Genomic DNA, 10779 nt, shown 5'->3' with positions numbered 1-10779 from the left:
CCAGGGAAGAGACTCCATGTCAGTCAGACTGCAGGAGGAAAACACCCAGGGAAAGAGACTCCCCATGTCAGTCAGACTGCAGGAGGAAAACACCCAGGGAAGAGACTCCCCATGTCAGTCAGACTGCAGGAGGAAAACACCCAGGGAAGAGACTCTCCATGTCAGACAGACTGCAGGAGGAAAACACCCAGGGAAGAGACTCTCCATGTCAGACTGCAGGAGGAAAACACCCAGGGAAGAGACTCCCCATGTCAGTCAGACTGCAGGAGGAAAACACCCAGGGAAGAGACTCCCCATGTCAGTCAGACTGCAGGAGGAAAACACCCAGGGAAGAGACTCTCCATGTCAGACTGCAGGAGGAAAACACCCAGGGAAGAGACTCTCCATGTCAGTCAGACTGCAGGAGGAAAACACCCAGGGAAGAGACTCTCCATGTCAGTCAGACTGCAGGAGGAAAACACCCAGGGAAGAGACTCTCCATGTCAGTCAGACTGCAGGAGGAAAACACCCAGGGAAGAGACTCTCCATGTCAGACAGACTGCAGGAGGAAAACACCCAGGGAAGAGACTCTCCATGTCAGACAGACTGCAGGAGGAAAACACCCAGGGAAGAGACTCTCCATGTCAGACAGACTGCAGGAGGAAAACACCCAGGGAAGAGACTCTCCATGTCAGTCAGACTGCAGGAGGAAAACACCCAGGGAAGAGACTCTCCATGTCAGACAGACTGCAGGAGGAAAACACCCAGGAAGAGACTCTCCATGTCAGACAGACTGCAGGAGGAAAACACCCAGGGAAGAGACTCTCCATGTCAGTCAGACTGCAGGAGGAAAACACCCAGGGAAGAGACTCTCCATGTCAGTCAGACTGCAGGAGGAAAACACCCAGGGAAGAGACTCTCCATGTCAGACAGACTGCAGGAGGAAAACACCCAGGGAAGAGACTCTCCATGTCAGACAGACTGCAGGAGGAAAACACCCAGGGAAGAGACTCTCCATGTCAGACAGACATGTCTTGGGAAAGCACCCAGGGAAGAGACTCCCCATGTCAGTCAGACATGTCTTGGGAAAGCAGTCTATGACAGTGCTTCATATGAGAGCGGTTCACACTCAGTATTGCTCTCACAAACATTCGTGAAGACATTTTGTAGATCTCGGTCTGACTGTATGTGCTCTTTACTGTGGGCCTAACGTCAGGGGTGTTCCCAATCCGTAAAGCAGCGCAAGCCCACACCCGTCTCGACAGAAACAGACCAGCCGCCCACGGCGATGCCACCTGTTTGTGTCAGGGGTGGCTCCATTTAGTCGACTGATCGAATGTTTGGTTGCTCGGCTGTCGGAGATTGTTCATGGCATAACGAGACACCTGTCTGATTGGCGCCTGTCTCAGTGGCCTCATCCATTAAGTCCATATCGAAGACAGGCATCGGCTGGTATGCGACAATATTCGCCTTGGAACATTTCGTTTGCATTCGTTTTCCGGCTTTTGGCCGTTAAAAGATAGAAAAGCCGATGAATACAATTGTGAATGATTTAATAAAGACCTCTATATACCATTGAAACCAGTAGTCTATTTATTAAAGACTTCTATATACCATTGAAACCAGTAGTCTATTTATTAAAGACTTCTATATACCATTGAAACCAGTAGTCTGTTTATTAACAGCTGCTGACCACAAGCTGACCAATAGAATAGGTCAACGTTTCTACGATGGGGGAAGGTAGATTGACATCATGGACTCATCGGCAGTGAGTCCATAAGGCTAGGGGAAGCTAAGCTTTCCTTTAGTAAATTGAATTAAATTTGCCAAAAATTAATTTAGCCTAATTAACCTTACTCCTGTCTATATAAATGGACACTGTGCTATCTAACCTCCAAACGAGCTTCGATGCCATACAACACTCCTTCCGTGGCCTCCAACTGCTCTTAAACGCTAGTAAAACCAAATGTATGCTTTTCAACCGTTCGCTGCCTGCACCCGCACGCACGCCCGACGAGCATCACCACCCTGGATGGTTCCGACCTAGAATATGTGGACATCTATAAGTACCTAGGTGTCTGACTAGACTGTAAACTCTCCTTCCAGACTCATATCAAACATCTCCAATCTAAAATCAAATCTAGAGTCGGCTTTCTATTCCGCAACAAAGCCTCCTTCACTCACGCCGCCAAACTTACCCTAGTAAAACTGACTATACTACCGATCCTCGACTTCGGCGACGTCATCTACAAAATAGCTTCCAACACTCTACTCAGCAAACTGGATGCAGTTTATCACAGTGCCATCCGTTTTGTCACTAAAGCACCTTATACCACCCACCACTGCGACCTGTATGGTCTAGTCGGCTGGCCCTCGCTACATATTCGTCGCCAGACCCACTGGCTCCAGGACATCTACAAGTCCATGCTAGGTAAAGCTCCGCCTTATCTCAGTTCACTGGTCACGATGGCAACACCCATCCGTAACACGCGCTCCAGCAGGCGTATCTCACTGATCATCCCTAAAGCCAACACCTCATTCGGCCGCCTTTCTTTCCAGTTCTCTGTTGCCAGTGACTGGAACGAATTGCAAAAATCGCTGAAGTTGGAGACTTATATCTCCCTCACCAACTTCAAACATGAAATGGCATTTCCTGCATTCGATAGGAAAGGCAGCAACACGAGATGATTGTTGAGTTGGGACTGTCTGTGACAAGTAGAGAGGTGTCCAGCCAGGCCTGTGGGCAACTTGGACCTGTCAATCAAAACCGTTCATATAGAAACACTTCAAAATACAATCGCAGAAAAATATAGTTTGGAAAGCAAACGGCTATTGATGTAAAGAGAAGACGATGAAAATACGTGAATCTGTCTTTTAGTGGAGCGAACAACAGTTGGCTCTTATTGGCTCTAGCAGAGAGCATCAGGCCTATAGCCTACCTTATTGGCTCTAGCAGAGAGCATCAGGCCTATAGCCTACCTTATTGGCTCTAGCAGAGAGCATGAGGCCTATAGCCTACCTTATTGGCTCTAGCAGAGAGCATCAGGCCTATAGCCTCTACACTATACTCACTCAGCCAACCTCAGCCCAGGCCTCTACACTATACTCACTCAGCCAACCTATAGCCCAGGCCTCTACACTATACTCACTCAGCCAACCTCAGCCCAGGCCTCTACACTATACTCACTCAGCCAACCTCAGCCCAGGCCTCTACACTATACTCACTCAGCCAACCTATAGCCCAGGCCTCTACACTATACTCACTCAGCCAACCTACAGCCCAGGCCTCTACACTATACTCACTCAGCCAACCTATAGCCCAGGCCTCTACACTATACTCACTCAGCCAACCTACAGCCCAGGCCTCTACACTATACTCACTCTGCCAACCTATAGCCCAGGCCTCTACACTATACTCACTCTGCCAACCTACAGCCCAGGCCTCTACACTATACTCACTCTGCCAACCTATAGCCCAGGCCTCTACACTATACTCACTCAGCCAACCTATAGCCCAGGCCTCTACACTATACTCACTCAGCCAACCTATAGCCCAGGCCTCTACACTATACTCACTCAGCCAACCTATAGCCCAGGCCTCTACACTATACTCACTCAGCCAACCTATAGCCCAGGCCTCTACACTATACTCACTCAGCCAACCTATAGCCCAGGCCTCTACACTATACTCACTCAGCCAACCTATAGCCCAGGCCTCTACACTATACTCACTCAGCCAACCTACAGCCCAGGCCTCTACACTATACTCACTCAGCCAACCTATAGCCCAGGCCTCTACACTATACTCACTCAGCCAACCTATAGCCCAGGCCTCTACACTATACTCACTCAGCCAACCTCAGCCCAGGCCTCTACACTATACTCACTCAGCCAACCTACAGCCCAGGCCTCTACACTATACTCACTCAGCCAACCTCAGCCAAGGCCTCTACACTATACTCACTCAGCCAACCTATAGCCCAGGCCTCTACACTATACTCACTCAGCCAACCTCAGCCAAGGCCTCTACACTATACTCACTCAGCCAACCTATAGCCCAGGCCTCTACACTATACTCACTCAGCCAACCTATAGCCCAGGCCTCTACACTATACTCACTCTGCCAACCTATAGCCCAGGCCTCTACACTATACTCACTCTGCCAACCTATAGCCCAGGCCTCTACACTATACTCACTCAGCCAACCTATAGCCCAGGCCTCTACACTATACTCACTCAGCCAACCTATAGCCCAGGCCTCTACACTATACTCACTCAGCCAACCTATAGCCCAGGCCTCTACACTATACTCACTCAGCCAACCTATAGCCCAGGCCTCTACACTATACTCACTCAGCCAACCTATAGCCCAGGCCTCTACACTATACTCACTCAGCCAACCTATAGCCCAGGCCTCTACACTATACTCACTCAGCCAACCTATAGCCCAGGCCTCTACACTATACTCACTCAGCCAACCTATAGCCCAGGCCTCTACACTATACTCACGCAGCCAACCTATAGCCCAGGCCTCTACACTATACTCACTCAGCCAACCTATAGCCCAGGCCTCTACACTATACTCACGCAGCCAACCTATAGCCCAGGCCTCTACACTATACTCACTCAGCCAACCTATAGCCCAGGCCTCTACACTATACTCACGCAGCCAACCTATAGCCCAGGCCTCTACACTATACTCACTCAGCCAACCTATAGCCCAGGCCTCTACACTATACTCACTCAGCCAACCTATAGCCCAGGCCTCTACACTAAACTCACTCAGCCAACCTATAGCCCAGGCCTCTACACTATACTCACTCAGCCAACCTATAGCCCAGGCCTCTACACTATACTCACTCAGCCAACCTATAGCCCAGGCCTCTACACTATACTCACTCTGCCAACCTATAGCCCAGGCCTCTACACTATACTCACTCAGCCAACCTCAGCCAAGGCCTCTACACTATACTCACTCAGCCAACCTATAGCCCAGGCCTCTACACTATACTCACTCAGCCAACCTATAGCCCAGGCCTCTACACTATACTCACTCAGCCAACCTATAGCCCAGGCCTCTACACTATACTCACTCAGCCAACCTATAGCCCAGGCCTCTACACTATACTCACTCAGCCAACCTATAGCCCAGGCCTCTACACTATACTCACTCAGCCAACCTATAGCCCAGGCCTCTACACTATACTCACTCAGCCAACCTATAGCCCAGGCCTCTACACTATACTCACTCAGCCAACCTATAGCCCAGGCCTCTACACTATACTCACTCAGCCAACCTATAGCCCAGGCCTCTACACTATACTCACTCAGCCAACCTATAGCCCAGGCCTCTACACTATACTCACTCAGCCAACCTATAGCCCAGGCCTCTACACTATACTCACTCAGCCAACCTATAGCCCAGGCCTCTACACTATACTCACTCAGCCAACCTATAGCCCAGGCCTCTACACTATACTCACTCAGCCAACCTATAGCCCAGGCCTCTACACTATACTCACTCAGCCAACCTATAGCCCAGGCCTCTACACTATACTCACTCAGCCAACCTATAGCCCAGGCCTCTACACTATACTCACTCAACCATGTTATTGAACAGGCCTTTTTTACAGTGAAAGAGTTATATTATTACCATAAATTATGACTATCTAATCTACTCATCGCATTAAAAAAGTCTGCACGTGATAATTCTTTCAAATAAACGTACATTTTTATGGTGAAAATGTTCTTCCCTAGTTCTTCTAACATCTTCCAAAGCGCACATCAGAATTCGGTCGAAAGGACGGCACAGTGTTGCATTCTGGACCTGCACGTCCTGTCAATATGAATTACCATCATCATGAGCACCGTGGGTGGACGCCCTGATCAGATTACACACACAGTGCATTATGGGTCCGGCGCCACATTTCCATAACGGAAACCCGGAGCTAACTGGAGCGGGAAACTAAGGCCCCAGAACAGTTGATACAATGTTGCTAGTTTGCTCGTGCAAGCTTTGAGTCGGTCCCAGTTGATACAATGATGCTAGTTTGCTCGTGCAAGCTTTGAGTCGGTCCCAGTTGATACAATGTTGCTAACTTGCTCGTGCAAGCTTTGAGTCGGTCCCAGTTGATACAATGTTGCTAACTTGCTCGTGCAAGCTTTGAGTCGGTCCCAGTTGATACAATGTTGCTAGTTTGCTCGTGCAAGCGTTGAGTCGGTCCCAGTTGATACAATGTTGCTTGTTTGCTCGTGCAAGCTTTGAGTCGGTCCCAGTTGATAGTTGATACAATGTTGCTTGTTTGCTCGTGCAAGCTTTGAGTCGGTCCCAGTTGATACAATGATGCTAGTTTGCTCGTGCAAGCTTTGAGTCGGTCCCAGTTGATACAATGTTGCTAACTTGCTCGTGCAAGCTTTGAGTCGGTCCCAGTTGATACAATGTTGCTAACTTGCTCGTGCAAGCTTTGAGTCGGTCCCAGTTGATACAATGTTGCTAGTTTGCTCGTGCAAGCGTTGAGTCGGTCCCAGTTGATACAATGTTGCTTGTTTGCTCGTGCAAGCTTTGAGTCGGTCCCAGTTGATACAATGTTGCTAGTTTGCTCGTGCAAGCTTTGAGTCGGTCCCAGTTGATACAATGTTGCTAGTTTGCTCGTGCAAGCTTTGAGTCGGTCCCAGTTGATACAATGTTGCTTGTTTGCTCGTGCAAGCTTTGAGTCGGTCCCAGTTGATAGTTGATACAATGTTTCAAGTTCGATGCAGACAGGTGGAGTAGAATACAATTGAAAGAACATGAATTAACTGCCATGCTAGTCCAATGTGATATATACGATCATTCTTTTTAAATCAGGATATTTTCTACCTGCAATATTTTCATTTGTTGGCTTTATGTCGGCTATTTTTACCCCTATTTGGCAATATCAGTTACATGCATTGGTATATAGGCCTCTCTGCATTCTGCGCTAAGTTCTTCAGCTGCCAATGACTCACCGTGGAGGCTATCATACAATCTGTCCATTTGGCAGAGGCAGGCACTCTTGCATTAGATACATTTTTGATTTGTATCATTTTCATTTCGATTGAAATTAGATTTAGATAAACAACATGACAATGATTTAGAGATAAAAAGTTATTACAATTGAAATGAAAAAGTGCATAACTGGCGCGCGCAGATCGGTAGAAACGGTATGATAAATTTTCATTCCACACGAGAAAGTTTGCCGACCCCGGGTGGAGCCGATGACAGTCAACTCCAGGAGCGTAACGGCAGAATCTGGGAAGCAGGAGAAGCACGGTCAGGAACAGGTTTATTGCCTTATCTTGATCTCTGGCTCCCTCTTGAGTCATTTAATTATATCATTAAACAGTGTGCTTAAAGCATCAGACAAGATCAGCGCACAATGTTGATTTTATTATAACGCATAAGGTGTGTCTATATGTGGAAAAATACACGTTTAAAAACATTTCACCCGTCAATTGGTTTAAAGATCGGACGACTCTGGATAGACCAAATGTTGTTGTTGTTGACGGGCCCTAGAATGAGTGTTACCTGTAAGTCCTTCAGTACAGCTTGGGTCCTGTAGAGTATCAGCAGATGCACGTCACTGTCCCTAAGACTGAAGTTATTCTCCAGAATCTGCAGAACCTCAATACGTGGTCGCACCGCACGAGAGCCATCGCTGCAGAACGGCCGTAACCACGCCAACAGGTCATCAGAACTGACCACAGAGTCACTGGGAGACAGAGAGACAGTCAGTCAGACAGACAGTCAGTCAGTCAGACATAGATACAGACAGACATAGATACAGACAGAGAGAGATACATACATACAGACAGACAGAGATACAGACAGACAGAGATTCAGACAGACAGAGATTCAGACAGACAGAGATTCAGACAGACAGAGATTCAGACAGACAGAGATTCAGACAGACAGAGATTCAGACAGACAGAGATTCAGACAGACAGAGATTCAGACAGACATAGATACAGACAGACATAGATACAGACAGAGCGAGATACAAACATACAGACAGACAGAGATACAGACAGACAGAGATACAGACAGACAGAGATTCAGACAGACAGGCATAGATAGATACAGACAGACAGCCAGACAGACAGATAGACAGATACGTGTTGTGTGCGTGTTAGAGCAGCAGCTCTAAAGCAGTGTGTGGTTGAGTCTCACCCGCTCTGGACATGGTTGTGCACTGCAGTGACCATCCCCTCCAACACCATGAGGGGTTCTGGGTAATCATTCACCACCTCCTCGTCTCCACTGGCAAAAACAACAGACCGGTTTAAACACAGACAGGGTTCAGCACAGACAGACAGACCGGTTTAAACACAGACAGGGTTCAGCACAGACAGACAGACCGGTTTAAACACAGACAGGGTTCAGCACAGACAAACAGACAGGTTTAAACACAGACAGGGTTCAGCACAGACAAACAGACAGGTTTAAACACAGACAGGGTTCAGCACAGACAAACAGACAGGTTTAAACACAGACAGGGTTCAGCACAGACAAACAGACAGGTTTAAACACAGACAGGGTTCAGCACAGACAAACAGACAGGTTTAAACACAGACAGGGTTCAGCACAGACAAACAGACAGGTTTAAACACAGACAGGGTTCAGCACAGACAAACAGACAGGTTTAAACACAGACAGGGTTCAGCACAGACAAACAGACAGGTTTAAACACAGACAGGGTTCAGCACAGACAAACAGACAGGTTTAAACACAGACAGGGTTCAGCACAGACAAACAGACAGGTTTAAACACAGACAGGGTTCAGCACAGACAAACAGACAGGTTTAAACACAGACAGGGTTCAGCACAGACAAACAGACAGGTTTAAACACAGACAGGGTTCAGCACAGGCAGACAAACAGACAGGTTTAAACACAGACAGGGTTCAGCACAGACAAACAGACAGGTTTAAACACAGACAGGGTTCAGCACAGACAAACAGACAGGTTTAAACACAGACAGGGTTCAGCACAGGCAGACAAACAGACAGGTTTAAACACAGACAGACATGATTCAATACAGACAGACTGACATGATTCAACACAGACAGACTGACAAGATTCAACACAGACAGACTGACATAATTCAATACAGACAGACTGACATGATTCAATACAGACAGACTGACATGATTCAACACAGACAGACTGACATGATTCAACACAGACAGACTGACATGATTCAATACAGACAGACTGACATGATTCAACACAGACAGACTGACATGATTCAACACAGACAGACAGACAGGGTTCAACACAGACAGAAAGACAGGGGTTCTGCAAAGACAGACAGACATTATTCAAAACAGACAGACAGGGTTCAACACAGACAAACAGACAGACATGGTTCAACACAGACATACAGACAGACAGACAGAGAGTTCAACACAGACAGCCATACAGGGTTCAACACAGACAGACAGACAGACATGGTTCAACACAGACATACAGACAGAGACAGGGTTCAACACAGACAGACAGACAGAGAGTTCAACACAGACAGCCATACAGGGTTCAACACAGACAGACAGACAGACATGGTTCAACACAGACAGACAGGATTCAACACAGACAGACAGGGTTCAACACAGACAGACAGGATTCAATACAGACGGCTGTTAGTTCTGCTATCTACGTTCCAGAGACAGGATTCAACACAGACAGGGTTCAACACAGACAGGATTCAACACAGACAGACATACAGACAGGGTTCAACACAGACAGACAGACAGACAGGGTTCAACACAGACAGACAGGATTCAACACAGACTGACATGATTCAACACAGACAGACTGACATGATTCAATACAGACAGACTGACATGATTCAACACAGACAGACTGACATGATTCAACACAGACAGACTGACATGATTCAACACAGACAGACTGACAGGATTCAACACAGACAGACTGACAGGATTCAACACAGACAGACAGACAGGGTTCAACACAGACAGAAAGACAGGGGTTCTGCAAAGACAGACAGACATTATTCAAAACAGACAGACAGGGTTCAACACAGACAAACAGACAGACATGGTTCAACACAGACAGACAGGGTTCAACACAGACAGACAGGGTTCAACACAGACAGACAGGGTTCAACACAGACAGACAGGGTTCAACACAGACAGACAGGGTTCAACACAGACAGACAGGGTTCAACACAGACAGACAGGGTTCAACACAGACAGACAGGGTTCAACACAGACAGACAGGATTCAACACAGACAGACAGGGTTCAACACAGACAGACAGGATTCAACACAGACAGACAGGATTCAACACAGACAGGGTTCAACACACAGACAGGATTCAACACAGACAGACAGGGTTCAACACAGACAGACAGGGTTCAACACAGACAGACAGGATTCAACACAGACAGACAGGGTTCAACACAGACAGGATTCAACACAGACAGACAGGGTTCAACACAGACAGACAGGGTTCAACACAGACAGGGTTCAACACAGACAGACAGGGTTCAACACAGACAGACAGGATTCAACACAGACAGGGTTCAACACAGACAGACAGGGTTCAACACAGACAGACAGGGTTCAACACAGACAGGGTTCAACACAGACAGACAGGATTCAATACAGACAGGGTTCAACACAGACAGACAGGATTCAACACAGACAGACAGGATTCAACACAGACAGACAGGGTTCAACACAGACAGACAGGGTTCAACACAGACAGGGTTCAACACAGACAGACAGGGTTCAACACAGACAGGGTTCAACACAGACA

The 10779-nt window shown here is 47.5% G+C and overlaps 1 protein-coding gene across 1 annotated transcript in view; it reads right to left on the bottom strand.

The window, feature by feature from the left end:
- Positions 1–10779, bottom strand: part of nbas (NBAS subunit of NRZ tethering complex) — a 315206-nt gene that overhangs the window by 41398 nt on the left and 263029 nt on the right. The window contains exons 49-50 of the mRNA XM_064991781.1: positions 8168–8257; positions 7526–7709 (exon numbers count right to left, since the gene is read on the bottom strand). Coding sequence (XP_064847853.1) covers positions 7526–7709; positions 8168–8257 — 274 coding nt within the window. The remainder of the gene's footprint in view (positions 1–7525; positions 7710–8167; positions 8258–10779) is intronic.

Source organism: Oncorhynchus masou, chromosome 16, assembly GCF_036934945.1.
Source record: "Oncorhynchus masou masou isolate Uvic2021 chromosome 16, UVic_Omas_1.1, whole genome shotgun sequence".
NCBI lineage: Eukaryota > Metazoa > Chordata > Actinopteri > Salmoniformes > Salmonidae > Oncorhynchus > Oncorhynchus masou.
Note: the sequence above shows the minus strand (reverse complement) of the source record. Positions and strands in the feature narration are given on the sequence as shown.